Source organism: Abramis brama (genome assembly GCF_963993115.1).
Source record: "Abramis brama genome assembly, chromosome: 22".
In the NCBI taxonomy this organism is placed as follows: Eukaryota; Metazoa; Chordata; class Actinopteri; order Cypriniformes; family Leuciscidae; genus Abramis; species Abramis brama.
In genome coordinates this window covers 16,565,597-16,582,685 of record NC_139984.1, presented here as the reverse complement: position 1 = coordinate 16,582,685, position 17,089 = coordinate 16,565,597, and the positions used below count along the sequence as shown (strand labels likewise).

The 17,089-nt window shown below is 35.5% G+C and overlaps 1 protein-coding gene across 1 annotated transcript in view; it reads right to left on the bottom strand.

The window, feature by feature from the left end:
* flnbb (filamin B b) overlaps positions 1-17,089 on the bottom strand; it is a 24,492-nt gene extending 7,403 nt beyond the window's left edge. Inside the window, exons 1-33 of the mRNA XM_084098456.1 lie at positions 16,678-17,089; positions 15,194-15,442; positions 14,972-15,069; positions 14,732-14,849; positions 12,225-12,362; positions 12,007-12,133; positions 11,794-11,930; positions 11,358-11,551; positions 11,099-11,212; positions 10,869-11,012; positions 10,274-10,352; positions 9,238-9,350; positions 8,584-9,166; positions 8,372-8,483; positions 8,131-8,291; positions 6,896-6,991; positions 6,708-6,825; positions 6,410-6,600; positions 5,860-5,983; positions 5,501-5,664; positions 5,284-5,407; positions 4,972-5,168; positions 4,777-4,900; positions 4,539-4,693; positions 4,321-4,420; positions 4,063-4,199; positions 3,858-3,981; positions 3,032-3,207; positions 2,807-2,930; positions 2,623-2,686; positions 2,406-2,508; positions 2,189-2,329; positions 1,917-2,045 (exon numbers count right to left, since the gene is read on the bottom strand). Of these exons, the coding sequence (XP_083954582.1) occupies positions 1,917-2,045; positions 2,189-2,329; positions 2,406-2,508; positions 2,623-2,686; positions 2,807-2,930; positions 3,032-3,207; positions 3,858-3,981; positions 4,063-4,199; positions 4,321-4,420; positions 4,539-4,693; positions 4,777-4,900; positions 4,972-5,168; positions 5,284-5,407; positions 5,501-5,664; positions 5,860-5,983; positions 6,410-6,600; positions 6,708-6,825; positions 6,896-6,991; positions 8,131-8,291; positions 8,372-8,483; positions 8,584-9,166; positions 9,238-9,350; positions 10,274-10,352; positions 10,869-11,012; positions 11,099-11,212; positions 11,358-11,551; positions 11,794-11,930; positions 12,007-12,133; positions 12,225-12,362; positions 14,732-14,849; positions 14,972-15,069; positions 15,194-15,442; positions 16,678-16,990 (5,071 nt within the window). The 5' untranslated portion in view covers positions 16,991-17,089. The remainder of the gene's footprint in view (positions 1-1,916; positions 2,046-2,188; positions 2,330-2,405; positions 2,509-2,622; positions 2,687-2,806; positions 2,931-3,031; positions 3,208-3,857; positions 3,982-4,062; positions 4,200-4,320; positions 4,421-4,538; positions 4,694-4,776; positions 4,901-4,971; positions 5,169-5,283; positions 5,408-5,500; positions 5,665-5,859; positions 5,984-6,409; positions 6,601-6,707; positions 6,826-6,895; positions 6,992-8,130; positions 8,292-8,371; positions 8,484-8,583; positions 9,167-9,237; positions 9,351-10,273; positions 10,353-10,868; positions 11,013-11,098; positions 11,213-11,357; positions 11,552-11,793; positions 11,931-12,006; positions 12,134-12,224; positions 12,363-14,731; positions 14,850-14,971; positions 15,070-15,193; positions 15,443-16,677) is intronic.

The window sequence follows — 17,089 nt, the reverse complement described above, 5'->3', positions numbered from 1 at the left end:
AAATATATTACCCATGATGCTATAAAGAAAATATCACCAATCGGAGTCGTGGCGAGCAAATCGTGCCGAGCAAATCGTGCCAAAAGAGTTCTGCAGAGAGCGTCAAATACCATGAAGCACCGTAATTGGCGTAATAGAGTCAGTCTCGCTATGCTGTCAAAATACTACATTTTAAGCTTTTTGCAAAATATGCAGATATATATCTATACATCGTTTCTATACATATAATCAACAACATTAAATAAACAGTTTTATATTTCTCCATTTTTAATTTGATTGTCATTCACAATCCTTAATGGGATTGTAGTTCTTTCCCTCATTAAAACCTAGTCTTGTACCTAATCCAGACAAGACAGAGGTACTAATCATCGGTTCAAAAAACCGCCCACAAAACCTCTCACACTACAACTTTAACATAGTAGGATGTCCTGTTACTTTATCCTCTACAGTAAAAGACCTGGGTGTTATACTAGACTGCAACCTGTCTTTTGAAAATCATATTTCATACGTTACAAGAACAGCCTTTTTCCACCTTAGAAACATTGCTAAGCTACGTAACATGCTATCAGTTTCTGATGCAGAAAAATTTGTTCATGCATTCATGACCTCGAGACTAGATTACTGTAATGCTTTATTGGCCGGTTGTCCTGCGTCCTCATTAAACAAGCTACAGTTGGTCCAAAATGCCGCCGCTAGAGTTCTTACTAGATCAAGAAAATATGATCATATAACACCAATTTTATCATCACTACATTGGTTACCTATAAAGTTCTGTATTAATTACAAGGTATTGCTACTGACTTATAAAGCCCTAAATGGCTTAGCTCCAGTCTATTTAACGGATCTTCTATCGCCCTATAATCCATCGCGCTCTTTAAGATCACTAAATTCGAGGCTTTTGGTCATACCTAGGATATCCAGATCCACCAAAGGAGGGAGAGCATTTTCACATTTAGCTCCAAAACTCTGGAATAGTCTTCCTGATACTGTTCGTTGCTCAGACTCGCTCTCCCAGTTTAAAACTAGATTAAAGACGCATCTCTTCAGCCAGGCATTCATATAATACTTTTAATCTGATAGTTAAATCCAACCTCTAGTTCATAAAAACGCCAGAGGAGAACTGGCCCCCGACTGAGCCTGGGTTCTCCCAAGGTTTTTTTTTCTCCATTAGGTCACCTGATGGAGTTTTTCGGTTCCTTGCCACTGTTGCCTTTGGCTTGCTCAGTTGGGGATATTTAATTTAATTAATCAATCAACAATACTATTGATCAGCATTACCAAACGTGGACGTTTTCCACTAGAAACAAGCATTGATGTATTATTTTAATTTAATACTGTGAAGCTGCTTTGATACAATCTGTATTGTGAAAAGCGCTATATAAATAAACTTGACTTGACTTGACTTGACTTTGTATTTTTGTCTGATTTTTAAATGTTTTTTTGCTTCAAATAAAAGTTTGTAATGTTGTGATTCACCTTGTAGGCTGGCTTGGTTCGTGGCTCATAATGCTTTAATGAAGACTTAAAAAAAAAATAAAAAAAATTCACAGGCACTTATACACAGTGAAATTTCATTATGATTTGCTAGCAGCAATGTATATTTTGCGCAAAAAGACAGCCCGTTTCAGCACACTTTTCACTTGACTTGACCGTCATGGTTCTTGGCTATTTTGACACACAAAATGAAGTCAACTTATTTTGGATGCACAAACAATATACAGTACCCCCCCCTCCCCCCTCCCCCCTCCCCTGCGCGAATCGAAAGTTTGTAGCCCCTCACAGTAGAAATTGGGGGATGGGGTGGTGGTTGTTGGGGGGGGGGGGTCGCACTCTGTAGAAATCGGGATCGTGTTACATGTCCCCCTGTGGGTGTACAAAAATGTCTGTTATTATGGAATCAGAAAACAAATGCTCACTCGAGGCTGAATCCTCCTGACAGATGGTGAACGTTGCCGTCTCATTTGCAATTCCATACATAAGGCCACATCCATAGGCCATCGTGCTGCGATTAGCACGACTATTTGCATAATACTGCAGTGGAAGTACTGCAGGAAGGAGAAAGAATCATATTTAATCCATAGAGTTGCAATGTCAACAGTAAAACATTTCTATATTTGGTTTGTTGACGACCAAAAAGAAGAGGGACAAGTGAAAGTTTCTCATTCCCAGAGGACGTGTGCAGTCTAACCAGGTAGATCGTTTCCGGTCGATTTAATAAGCAGTTGGTGAAGACCCTCTTCTGAAGGATCAAACTTTATAATGATGGTACCGTCTTTGTTATCAATCACGTCAGGCTGTGCTGTCTTTCTAGACGGTGTGATCACCTCACCTATGAATGCCATTAAAATAATGATGTGAGGATACGATCATTAAATTGAGCAAGTGAATTCAGAGCAACAGCTCACCTGTAATTTCACCTTCACTTATGTCTGATGGCAGGACTATATCACAGGATATAAACCCTGCTTGATTAATGGCACCAAGAGGAATTACATTTCTGCCCTCAACCTGATGAGCAATAATGAAGATGTTGATGACATTCAAGGTATGACATGTCTCAAGGACTCGAGACATTATTAAATGGATTTAAATTAACCTTGAAGAAACATCACACATTCATACCTTGTTTTGAAAACCTATGTTACCGCTTGAAGCGTGCAAGGAGGATGACTGGTGACTATAATTCCTGTCACAATTAATCAAGGGATAAATAGAGCACAAATTAGTGAATAATGAATTGGATACTGAGAGAGACTGATTAATGCATATGGTTTAGATAGAGACTGGAATGTAATTGCTATTTTACCTTTGAAAATCCTCCTCACTGGGATTTCCGGCTGCCGAGGAGTGAGAGTCTTCAGCGGAGGGTGTGTGTGTTGCTGCATAGGCCCTGTTCTCATTATTTAACACTTCAACCAGATCTCTAGTGCCTAAGGAATCAATACCACAACGAACAAGGTTTCTTTTAAATTCTGCTCAATATTTGATGACTTCCAAACAGATAGATACAGATCTATAATCAGGGCCTTACCATCAGCTTTCAACATGTCGGTCTCTGGGGCCTCATCAGTGTTGCAGCAAGCTGTGAAAGTTTGAGGGATTTGAGCACAGACATCTTCCTTTAATTGTCTACTACAAACCTCAGTTGTATTTATTCCATGCTCATCATCACTAGCAGAGTGAGGCAGGACATGAAACCTCAATGGACTGAAAAACAAATAGTATGAATGAAATCATGAATATATGAATGACTTATACTGTCACAAGTGTTATACTTTAAAAAAATAAAAATAAATAATAATACATTTTATTATCATTAATAATAATCATATTTTTTATCATTAATAATAATAATAATAATAATAATAGTTTTAGATTATTATCATTAACATTATCATTAATAATAATAAATGTTTTATCATTAATAATAATAGTTTTGCATTACTATCATTAACATTATCATTAATAATAATAATAAATGTTGCATCATTAATAATAGTTTTGCATATAATTATATTGCAATAATATTTGCAATGTACTACATTTAAATTTAGTAAATGAGAAATAATAAACATTGTCATCATCAATAATAATAATTTACATTATTATAATTTATTAGTATTATTAAAATGTTACCACAATAATAGCATTTACAAAAAGCAATGAATGAATGAATGAAATACATGAATGATATATATAGATATATAAAAAATAAAATGATAGTAGTATTTATGATAGATAGATAGATAGATAGATAGATAGATAGATAGATAGATAGATAGATAGATATACACATTATAAATACTACTATCATTTTATTTTTAATATATAAAAAAAAACAAAAAAACTATTCTTACTTGCAATATGAATCATCATCAGCATATTTGACCATTAAAGAATGAAGACCATCTATGGTGGGAGAATATTTCACAGAGTAAGTCCCATCTGGGTTTTCTTTGACCTCAGTCAGTTCAGTCTTTCCTGTAGATATGAAGCTTTGTCAATTACACAGGATACAGCCATAGAAATCTGAAACGCCTTTCAAAAGAACCTGGTCCTCACCAATGGGGGTGATCATCAGCACACACTCAGGGGGCTTCCCAGATTTACTACAGTTGATTTTGAATGACTGAGGAATCTGAGCACAAATCTTTGGTCCTGTATTTTCAACAGTCAAGTCTGTCTGGAACTCAGAGAGGCTATGAAACAAATAAAGCACCAAATGTTTATATGTTTCTCTCTAGAAAGAATAAAATGTATTACAATTTATCATACATGACAGTACAGCCTAAAATGGACTCATCAAATACACTTTCATACCTTCTAAAAGTCTCTTCAATGGTGTATTTGTGCATCACAGAATTGTTCAAATTTGGTGCGCAAGCCACCTTACAAGTTCTGTCCCTGTTGCCCATCACATCTGTGGAGAGTTTGATTGAGCCTCCATGTAAAAACCCCATGTGACTGTCTGATTACCCTAGCAAACACACAGCCATGCAAATGTCAAAATGGCAATATATCAAAAACATGGTTCTGACCATTAGCTTTCACCATGGTGACGGTCTCTGGTGCAACACTGTAGCAGTTGGCGGATGTTTGAGGAGCCATAGCATTGACTCTTCCCTCCTGACTCGAAGGTTCCTCTTTATTTAAGACATCTTCATCCCTTCTACCAGAGTGAAACCTGTGCAGACTGAAAGAGCACGATATAAGAACCTGAGGACATGCATGTATTGAGTGGCTTCACACTAACATCTTATTTATCTGCTGCTTTACCTTCTGAAGGAATCATCATTGGTATATTTGACCATAATTGAGTGAGATCCTTCAACAGAAGGGGAGTACGCCACTAAGTACGTTCCATCTCCATTGTCTTTTGCACTTAATAGCATTATTTTGCCTGCAAAGTGAAACAGTCAAATTCTATTGTTTAAAATGACAAACAAAACATCCTCTCCATTACATTCTCACCATCAGGTGTAACAACAGCTACAGTCTCTGGCGGCTCTCCGGTGCTACTGCCATCAATTGTGAAGGTCTGAGGAGTGTTTACACACACTTGTGCATCTAAATCCAATCCAAAAACTGGAGTCCCATTCCTCAAGCCTTGTCCTCCATGATGCTTACATATAGAATCAGGCATAGGCAGCACTCGAAACTTGAAAGGACTGTAAATTAACAACATGCATCAAATTACATGGTGGATCTGCTGAGTCCCATCTCTGTGTGACATGACCTATGCATTTAATCAATATTTCATACCTATAAATGCAATGCTCATACCTGCCAAAAGAAGCATCTTTAGTATATTTGACCATCAAAGAATGAAGTCCTTCCATTGAAGGGGTGTAGTTCACGGTGTATGTCCAATCGCCATTATCTCTGACCTCAAATACCTCACTCAAGCCTATTTAATGATGAATAAGATGTGCAACTGTAAGATGTGTAACTGAAATATGACATTAGTAGTTGTGATCTAATATAATATTTAGTGCAATACCATCTGGTGTCATTATTGCAACAAACTGTGGAACTTTTTTTGTGGAGGTGGAGTCGACAGTAAATGTTTGAGGATGCCAGGCACACATTCCTGATGTCAGACCTAGACATGCTACATTAACCTGAGCGGTATCATCTATCGGCAACACTTGAAAACTGAATTGTCTGTAAAAACAAAAACACACACAAAAAAAAACTATATTTAAATAATAATATAAACTATATTTTCAACAAAAAACGATTTAATTTAATTTAAAATAAAAAACAAAAAGATGCTACTTGCGTAAACCAAGACACTTGACTTGGAATTAACTTATTTATATGAAATTTAACACATCTGCTATTACAATACATTCTCACCTATTAAAAGTCTCCTCACTAGTAAATTTCACTGTTAATAAATGACAGCCATCCATGGTGGGCAAATAGACAACGCTAAAAGTGCCATCTCCCCCTTTTTTCAGCTCAAGGAACTCCATGGAACCTACAGTGCAAACATTCACAGCATCTCAGAGATAGAGATTTGTCCAATGATTGCAAATATAAGCGTTTTAAAGAAGAAGTTCACTTTTAAAATGAAAATTCTGTCATCATATAATCACCCTCATGTTGTTTCAAACCTGTATGAATTTCTTTCTTCTGCTGAACAGAAAGGAAGATATTTAGAAGAATATCAGTAACCAGGCAGTTTTTGGGTCCCATTGACTTCCATAGTAGGAAAAAAATATACTATGGAAGTCAATGGGACCCAAAAACTGTCTGGTTAATGACATTCTTCTAAATATCTTCCTTTCTGTTCAGCAGAAGAAAGAAATTCATACAGGTTTGAAACAACATGAGGGTGATTATATGATGACAGAATTTTCATTTTAAAAGTGAACTTCTCCTTTAATTTTGTCTTTGTGCTCACCATCAGGTCTCACCACAGCAACAGTCTCAGGTGCTTCTCCACTGCTATTGCAGCCAATCGTAAACATTTGGGAAGTTCTACCACAGATTCTACCTTTAAAACCTGGAACAATCTCTGCCGTATTCACAGCATGAGCTGAGGGAAGCTCTCCATCACAGTCACAATGAGGAAGAGCTTGGAACTGGATGGGACTATGATTAAAAAAAAGTAAAGAATAGTTACAATCCGCCTTTCTAAGGTACTCTGCTTCCAAGGCATTCAGATAATTTGCTTTACTTTGCTTAAAAGATTGTCTAACCTGCTGCTTTTATAAGGACTCTGAGGATCTATGAGAGACTCTCTGTCTTCCATTGATGGAGTTGGACTCATTGTGTAAATCCCATCTCCATTGTATTTGATCTCTGTCATTTCAGTACCTACGCCAATTAAAATAATGTGCAGACAATGTCTTGGACATAAAAAAAGCAAAAAATAAAATTGACCTACCATGAGAAACAGTATTTGTAGATAAACAAAGCCCTGACTGCAGACAGACTCCAGAATCTGCAGAAACATCCTCTACTGATGCAATAAATGGACTTCCTGTTGAATACAAATAGTAGTCGTGTAAAACATCATTGTTATTATTTATTCATATAAACAAAGAAAATTTCAGAGCCATGTCAGCAGCACAGCTACTTTCATTTTGACAACAAAGTGAATAACTAAAGTCATACAATTATTTAAAAACTATATAAAGACATTTAATATTAATACAAGACAAAAATTCTAAAATACATTCAAGTGACACTTTTGTAAATAGTGTCAGTTAAACCCATCTATGAATAAAAAAAAAGTAGTTATTTATGATTTAATGCCATTTCATGGCAAAATAAATAGTATTTCAATAGAAAAATGATTATCATTATTTTATCATTACATTATTTGATATTATTATTATTATATTTTTTTATATCATCATCATCATCATCATCATCATCATCATCATCATCATCATCATCATCATATCATTTCAATACATTGTTTTTAAGACAAAATTGTTAAATTATTGTAAACAATCAATATACAAAAACATGCATATATTACAATAACAAAAATGTCCATTAATATATTTTCTGAATAAAAACATTGTCTAATATCATTTAAAATGGGCTTCTATTAAAATATGTTTACAATCAAGAAATTCTTACACAAATCACAAACCGGTTTCTCTTCCCCTTTCAATAAATATGAATGAGTGAGTCTTGAGTGACCGATCGGACATCTCGTATAAAACCTGGTCATATCTATTTTCAAAATAATAACAATAACTAACTCCTTGATTTAGTATTGGATTCACGTCATTTAGTTTGTTATATATGCATTCATTCCATTCCTTTCGCCATTTATTGTAAATGTACAGATTCAATATGGGTTTAACATCAGATATGGGCATCAATGAATAAAAAAACATCTATTTTCATTCAAAACAATGCAGTACAGTAAAATATGTTTAACAGTCATTGGAGTTTGACAATGCAGATGTGATGGTAGTTCTTCACCTTTCAATAAATAATCATGTGTAAATCTTAATTTTGACCTAAACGGCACCTAGTAAAAACAACTTGATCACACACATATCTGAAATAAAAAAATATTCTTATACTAGGATTTATTTCAGATCATTGAAGTAAATAAAATAAAGGGTAAATAACAATTGTTTCTCATAATTTAAAGCTTACCTGGAATGCTTTTCTCTCCAGAGGTAATGGTGATCTTATATTCACCAGGCACTGAAGGAGTATATTCCACATCATACATGCCTTCACCGTTGTCTTTGCATGTCACCTGACACTCAGATGCACCCTCCACTGTTATGCCCAGATCATCAACTGAAGATCTGCTGAGAAAGAGAAACATTATGGATCAAATGTGGTTGACAATTTTTTTAACCTAATTATCTAAAATTAACTACTACCTCACCTGGCGTTTACACTAAACATATTAGGACGTCCAGTGAGGCCCTTTCGGAGACCCAAACCATTTGCAACAACTTGACATGTGTCAATTTCCCTTTCACCAACCAAAATGCCTCCTGAAAAGACAGAATGGATGAGAAGACAAACTCATAACAAACAAACAATCCGAATGCAAACTATCAAGTCAAGTCATAAACATTAGGATTCTTCTTTTACCTTGCCTGCTCACTTTAACATGGCTTTTGTAGACCTTTGGACCCACAATAACTTTGGCGGGGAAGTTGGGCACCACCTTTCCTCCATATTTCAGAAGCAGCGTATATACGCCTCCAGTTAGAGGCACATAAACAGCCGTGTAGGTGCCATCTTCATTCTCCTTCACTTCAGTTTGGACAATGACTCCTGAGTCAGAGACAGCCTGCACAGATAGATCTCCAGATCCTGCCATTGCACAGTCTATATTTACAATGCAAGGTTCTCCGACTTTCCCCTGTAGCAGACCAGGACCTGTTACCAAAACTTTAGATGGGTCAATCGGTTTCTGTATATCAGCCTGGAATGGAGAGCCAGTTATGTGAGAGTTGTCGAAAAGGACATTTATTTTGTACATTCCATGCTCTGTGGGGAGGTAAAACACTGTACAAGTGCCATCTTGATTGTCCAGACATTTTAGTGTAACTTCACAGGGTCCTTCCACTCTTATGGCAAGTCGTCCACTGCCTGCGCTGCTTGTGTCAATGATAAACTCTGCCTGTTCTCCAAGAACACCTTCTTTTAGGCCTGGACCACGAGCCCTTACCTGAAGAAACGAACAACATCTGAATGTACTGTTCTTTCAGGTTAATTCACAGAATTTGTACTACTCGGTACCTTTGTGGCGTCGCCCGGGTTGTTTGACGGGCTGATTACGTTCATAACAAGTTCTCCATGACCACCAGGCCGTACATTGTCTGGAAAGTCTTCATCAAGGTCCATCTCTTCATCTTCACACAATCAGATAACATAAAATCAAAAATGTCTAGGACATGAATAACACTATTTTCAGAATTAAAGTTGCGATAATAATGTTTTATGTTTTAATAATGTTAATTTTAACTGGAATAGTTCAAAACAAAAATTATATCATTATTTACTCACCCTCATGTCATTCCAAACAGAAGAACCACATTCATTTCCGATGTTTTCCACATGTGATCACATGGATTTCACATGGGAACTGCTCCAAAACCTTCTTTTTTTTTGTATATCGAAATGCAAGTAATCTCTTAAATCAAATATGGAACTTATGATGCAGTTAGGTCTAACAAACGTCTTTGGTTGCTCCCAATTGTGAATTGTTTAAATGCATGTTATAACCCAACAGGTAAATATGTAAAGTAAACTGATCAATCTGACTAAACAGCTCAATTCATATGGATTAGTTTTACAATCTCTTCTAGCGGTCAATGGACGGATAGAAAGCGCTAAAATTTCATCAAATAAGATCTTCATTTGTGTTACGAAGATAAATGAAAGTCTTACGGGTTTGGAACGACATGAGAGTAATTAATGAAAGAATTTAAATTTTTGTGTGAACTATCCCTTTAAATAAATATATCAATGTATCATTTATAGTTAACTACATATTCACAAAGAATTTAAAAAAAATATCTATTTATCTGTCAATTTGAACTGTCATTTACATCATTTATGAATTGATTCCTCCATTTTTTTTATTTTTTTTTAATAATAATTATTTAACTGTCACACCTAGTCATTCATACACCGCGCTGTATGAAAAAGTACTGTGTGAAGATTCTTCAAACATTTTCCTTTTGCATTCCACTGAAAAAAATACCACCATAAAGTCTGGAATAAGATGATGATGAGCACATGATTTTTGGAAGAACTGTTCCTTTAAACTTACCAGAGTAATACATTTCTGATCCATCTGGTTTAAACCAGACTGGGCTACATGGTGTAATCTTAATCCTGCGAGGTGTCACCTGAAACAGTGATGACACAGCGTCACATTTCATACAAAATCTTACAGCATCACAATCATAGGCGTCCAAAGCACTGAAGATTATATTTTAATGCTCATAGGCTCATTTCTTAATGTATGTTTTTTCACATGTGATTTCAGTAAGCATAGTTTAATTCCCTATGCTCGACTGAGGGAATGCCAGTACAAATAGACGAATAAACATCCTATTACATTCCCGTGAGCTCTGGCTGCTGTGCGAAGCAGCTGTACATCATCACCAGACAGGTTTAAAGCCATTGTGAGATGAAATGGAATTTCAATAAGGCAACAGATGCTGGAACATGAATGCAACATGATGGAAAACAAATTGGGGAAATGATTTCTCTACCTTCATCAGACCATGTAAATGAAATGCATTAGAACGAGCATTAGATGTTGTTGTGCATGTTCACATATTGCAAAATCCCATTCCCTACACATTGAATTCTAAAGATCATATTTACTGCTGTCTATTAAGATCAATATATGCACTCACAATGAAAGGACTGCCAGGAACCATGACTCCACCCCAAGACACAGCAATGGTATGTTTGGAGAGAGATGAAGGGATGTAGGAGCAGACAAAGACACCAGACTGTTCAGAGGCAACACTAACATCTACACATTCTCCATCTGCACTCTGTGAAGAAGTCAAACCACTCTGAAAATGAAAAGTGCTTTTAATTTGAATAAAAATACATAAATATTTCATTGTAGTATTAGTACCTGAGCATAAACTCTAAGTTCTCCTTCACCAGCTTGCCTGGTATCTACAGTGAACTGGGTTTGGAGGTTCACTACGCACCCAGTTTGGGAAACACCTGGTCCTTCTACTTTCACCTGAAACCCAACATGCATACCTTATGAAATAATTTCACATCTAATGAAAATATGTCCTTCATATAAAATGGATCTCCCTGAAAAGAGAAAGGGCTCTCACACTGAACACATGTCGACATAAACAGATTAATAGGAGATAATTTACCTTTTCTGGGTGGAAGTCTTTTCTTTTATGTCTGATGGAAGATATGAAGGGACTGTCCTGGATTTCTTCATCATCACACATTACGTGTACAGCATACTCACCGGCCTCAGTCGGCCAGAACCGCACAAGGCAGGAGCCATCATTTTGGTCATCACATGTGATCTTTGCCTGAGATGGACCTTCAATGGCAAAACCTTGGAAAGATAATTGGAGGAAAGTGATTCAATTATAAAATATAATAATAAATTAACAATATAATATGTATATAGTGTGATAATATGTATAAGGTGTATAGTACATTTAAATCTGTGAAAAGGGATAATTATATCATAAAATAAAGAATAAAAAAAATATAAGTAATGTAATGCATTTTAATTGCTTAGCTATACCATTTTTTAAAATACGCAATACATTTTCTACATTAACATCCACTCACCCAGCATGCCAGAGTCCACACCAACAGATTCCACCAAGAAATCTGCTGACAAGCCCACAGTCCCTCCCTCTAGTCCTGGTCCCCATGCTCGAATCTTCTGTGGACCAGCTTCTGAACCAACATGGACTTTAAATGGGCTGTAATAGAGAAACATTAACATTTTATTTCAGTAATATGCTTTTCTATGTTGAACTTGTGTAAAAAAGAGCTAACCTCTTGGCAATGTGCTGACCAACCCAGGTGATGTCCACTGTGTGATCTCCTTTAGCAGTGGGTGTATATTCAAAGGTATATACACCTTCAAGTGCATCCTTCTGTCTGACAGACACTGCTTTACCACCTGACAGAAAGGGGTGGCATTTAATTTAGACCACAAAGGGGTTACATAATTGTGTATCTTTATATAGATTTTGGGGAGTTTATGGACTCACTGGGGTCTCTAATAAGGACCTCCAGATTACCAGGCCCAGCTTTGCAGGTGTCCACTTTAAAGTCTGCCAGCTGACCTACTCTCATGCCTTTGGACTGCAATCCCCGTCCTGTGGCACGACAGGCTTTGGGTTTTGGCACTAAAATAAAAATAAAATAAAAATAATAATTGAAAATACATTTTTAAAAAGGTGATACATGAGAGGGTGATACAAAAAAAATACAAAAAAATAAATAGACAAGGTTATCAAGGTTGTACACTTTATGAAAATAACTGGATTTGATTTAAATCAGCATCAAGGTATTGACTGTAGGTTTGAGGACGCAGTTGCTGCTTATATTGAGACCAACAACAGCACTAATGCATGTGTGATACTGCTTTTTTACAACAGTTCAATAAAGTTAATATTGAGTAACTTACATTTTAGACACAATATTTCTAATATTGTTTTGCTCCACCAACGAAAAAACAGTCGCAACAAAGCCAAATCAGAATTTAGAATGCTAACTGGGCCATTCACCAGAATTGGTGCAAACTGCTGTCCGACAACCAAAAAACACATTTAAAAAGCATTTAAGTATTCCAATTTTAGATGTTTACTAAGATCCTTCTATATTGAATCCCACAATAATATTTAAAATATAAGTAAGCTTAATATATATAAAATCATCATTTATTGGGTACTTTCAATTGGGAGATGGCTGTCCCGAACCCTAACCCCTAAATTTCAACTTGTGAAAATGATATTGAAATATTTTTTTTAAAACATTTTTTCTATTGTTGCTTTTAAAATATATATTTTTGATTTTTTAAAAGTAGTAAAAAAAAAAAAAAAACATTTATTCTATATTTTATTTCTAAATCATGAAACTATGCAAAAAAAACATCCTGCATTTTCATGTCACTACCAAACACCTTTTTTCTGCAATTAAACAAAGTTTTTAGGGTGTAATTCCATAAAATTTAGTTATGTGTGTACAACTGTTCAGAACTGTGCTAGGTAACCATGTGCTGCTATCATATCTGAACTAGGCTCAAAAGTATCTTTAATTGTCACTACCGAAACATGTGGTGAAGTTTCGGTTGTGACATCATGTTTTTTTTTTTTTGTTATTCAATAAAATTTAGTTTTTGTGTGTGTACAACTGTTCAGAACTGTGCTAGGTAACCATGTGGTGGTTACCATCTTTGAACTAGGCTCAAAAGTATCTCAAATTGTCACTACCGAAACGGTCATGACCGAAACATGCCATCATTGTTTTGGTATTGACAAAAGGGAACACATAATCATTTATTTGGGGGAAATAAACAACATTTTTGTACAGTTATGCAAATCATTAGTATCGTATGTTTTAGTAGTGTTTTAGTATGAGAGTCAAAATTCTGTAATGTGATGTAGTCACTGCCAAAACATTACTGTCACTACAGAAAATGTGCCGTCACGACCGAAACATGCATGTTTTGTCTAAAATAAAGTATACTGAATTATCAACTAAGATGCTATTATAGTGTTTGGTTCAATGTATATTCAAACTAATGAATCCTTAACTTTGAAATCAGTATGATTAACTTTAGAAATTTTACAAAGAAAGATTGGGTTCAAAATACAACAAATCATAAATTACACTTGAAATATTGATAAAATTGTAATTGTTATTGATTTACATGTGAAAACTTTTTTTTTTAAATAGCAAAAAATATATTTACAAGGTAGATGTAAACAAAATATTAATAGGTCAATACAAGCCTTCTTATTAAATTATTTATTATTGTGTTTTGGTAGTGACAAATTTGGGGAGAGGAAAAATATTCCAAAACTTTCTGAAAATACAATATTATAATTAACTGCACAATCACTAGAAATGTGTACCTTGGATATTATACAATTTGCATACATACAAAATTTGTGGAAAAAGACACCTTTTTTTCCAAGACATTTCCAACTCTGACTTTGAACCAATGACTTAGAATGGCCCAACTATAACAAAAACTATATTAGCATCCACACCAATGGACAATAACATTCGGTTGCACTGCACTTGTTTGAGCTCTTTAAAGTTGGGTGGATTCTTATTGGCTGTTCATCAACTGATGAACAATTTCATCCAAAATATTGTTTCCCGGTGTTGTTATTGTTATGGCTGTGGTGTGGATTTCCAAATTCTCATAGAATTAAAACAATTATCAAATTGTAGTTTATATCACCATTGTTGTGAATGGGGCTTTAAACATTATGCATTTGAACTAAAGTAGTGGCGTTCGTTCTTGAATGAATAAGTGTTTTCGAACTAATCCTTTAAATTAATGATTTAAAGATTCACTATAAAGGCAGTAAATTGTCACCTACTGGCATATCAATGCAACCTGCAGAAAGACTTCTAGTCAACAACATTTTTTAATAAAAAAGTTCTCATCAAATTATCATCATGATCATCTTTTATCTCATCTTCGTTATAATTGAGGACATCAAAAAAAACTAAACAGCAGGGGTTTTATAAAGGGCCAAACCTTTCTTTGGCTTGAGTGGGGCTCCAGGTTTCAGTCTGGCTTTGGGGAAAAGTGAGAGGTATGTCATCACTGACTGCTCATCCACAGCTGGATCAAGAATCTCCTCTGGGGCAATGAGCTTAATAAATTTAATAAAACAAAATAATAATTTAAAAAAAATTGTTAATTGAGGACAACAGAATCCCTAAGGAGGTTATCAAAATGTATGTACACCGAGTAGTCTATTCTGGTTGAACTCACCTGGGGAACTCCAAGCCAGTCATCTGCTTGCTGCATGGCTTCTTTAGTGTTACTCACCCGATGCACTGCATCCCAGCTCTCCCAGTCAGGACACAAGCCTGTGGAAGCACAAACAATAATTTGTTAACATGAAAACCTCTGCCAAAAAAAATAAATATATATACTTTTTCCCTTTCAACACATGGGGAGTTTTAAGAAGACTATTTAAGAAACGTTTTATACCTGGTGCCAGTCCATCCACTAATGCACCAAGAGCCTTGCCATCCTGCCAGTCCTGGCTGAAGTTATTGATTGGCAGTTCAGGGACTTTGTTTTGGATCCATCCCAGAAGCCTTATCTCTGGAGTCAGTTTGGAGACAGAATCGTTTGCCTCATCCTCCCACGCCAGGGTGGAGATGGAGTAATGCTGAATCAAGGTCCAAACTAGACCCAGGATCAGCTTCAAATTCCCATCCACTATGGCCTTACTGTCTGTATGGAGACAGTGAAGGTGTGTGTATTTTGTTCCTTCAAGATGGAGACCTTCTCTTGGTAACATTTTAAAAAAATTAAATAACTTTTGTAAGTTAGCCATTACATTCAAATAAGAGAGTTCAACTGGGAACATTGTTCTGGTCCAGCTCACAGCTAATTGACTGAAGTCCCATCTCCAATTTGACACTAAAACTCTTTGACCCAAGGCCTTCCCTCCCTAATTAGGGAAGGGGCCACAGGAATTCATAGGAAAAACATGTTTTAGTGTCAGTGTGGGAGCAGCAATTCAGTTGTATTATTACGTCCTTCTGAAGAAATGCTAATGCTTTTCAGACAACAGGCAAAGAATTCACATCTTGACTTTGCTGCTGACCATCATGACAAATGAAACTGTTATATAGACACAATAAAGAGTTTAGTTTGAGTTTATCATTTTAAATAGTTTTTATTTTTATGCTTTAATTTATTCTTATTTTAGCTTTAGTTTGAGTCATTTTAGTATGTCATCTTAGACTTATTTTATTTCATTTAGTTGCTAAATCAACAATTCTAATTTAAGTTCTTCATCTAATATTTATTTTATTTCAGATTTATTTAAATTAACCGAAAACAATTTTAACAGTTTTAATCACATCATAAATGATGAAGGAAATGTAAAAATGTTGAATGTTTTAAGCAATACTTTAATGTAACCAAATAAATACCTGATGTTAACCGATATGGTTTAATAGCCTCGGCTTCTGTCAGCCAGAAACATTGTTAATAGCATAAAGACAATTATATTTAATATTTAGTATAATTAGAGGTGAATTATGGTTTGTTCATTCTAGTTACTACATGATTTTAATTTAAGGGGAGTATAAGGTGATAATTTCACCTTAGCCATGTTTATCTGTGCTATAAGCACTTTAATTTTTTACTCGTATACATATACACATACACATATACATACACACACACACATTAGTATACCAAATTAAATAGTATGGCACAGTGCCAATAGTGTTTCTGCTTATACAAAACAAACTTGATCATAAGTCTTTCATAACATTCCAACTTATCTTTATTCTTATTTAATTGGTCTTGAACTGTAAATATTTCCTACTTGACATACCTCACATTAAAACTTTGTAAGATCTTTAAAATGTTGTTCAAGTGCCTTGAAAATATCTCAAGAAAACTAATACTGTAGATCTTTGCAAATGCCTTTGTTCGAAAGAGTTCAGGCTTACCTATAGACACCAACTTAACCTTTTCATGATCCAAAAACTCCAGAGCCACCGAAACGTTGTCTAGCTTGAGCTGTCTGAAGGTGGGTCGCGTGTGGTACTTTCTAAACATCCTCTTATGGCTCAGGACCTCCAGCAGCGAGATAAGGACAAGGCCATCGCTCAGATCAAACTTAAGATCGCTGATCTGCAGCTCCACAGACCTCAGGTGTTCATTGCACCAGCGTGTGAAGGTGTTCTTCTGTATCTTTTTCCACGGGGCATCATCTGCCAGGTTGATTGCAGCTGCAGTAACACTATCTTTAAAGTCACCCATCGTTCCCTCTGATCAGTGTGGAGTCAGAAACCTTTTATACCAAACTAAGAAGCAGCATGAAGCTTTCATGTAGCTTTGCTGGAGGTGGGAGTGCCTTAC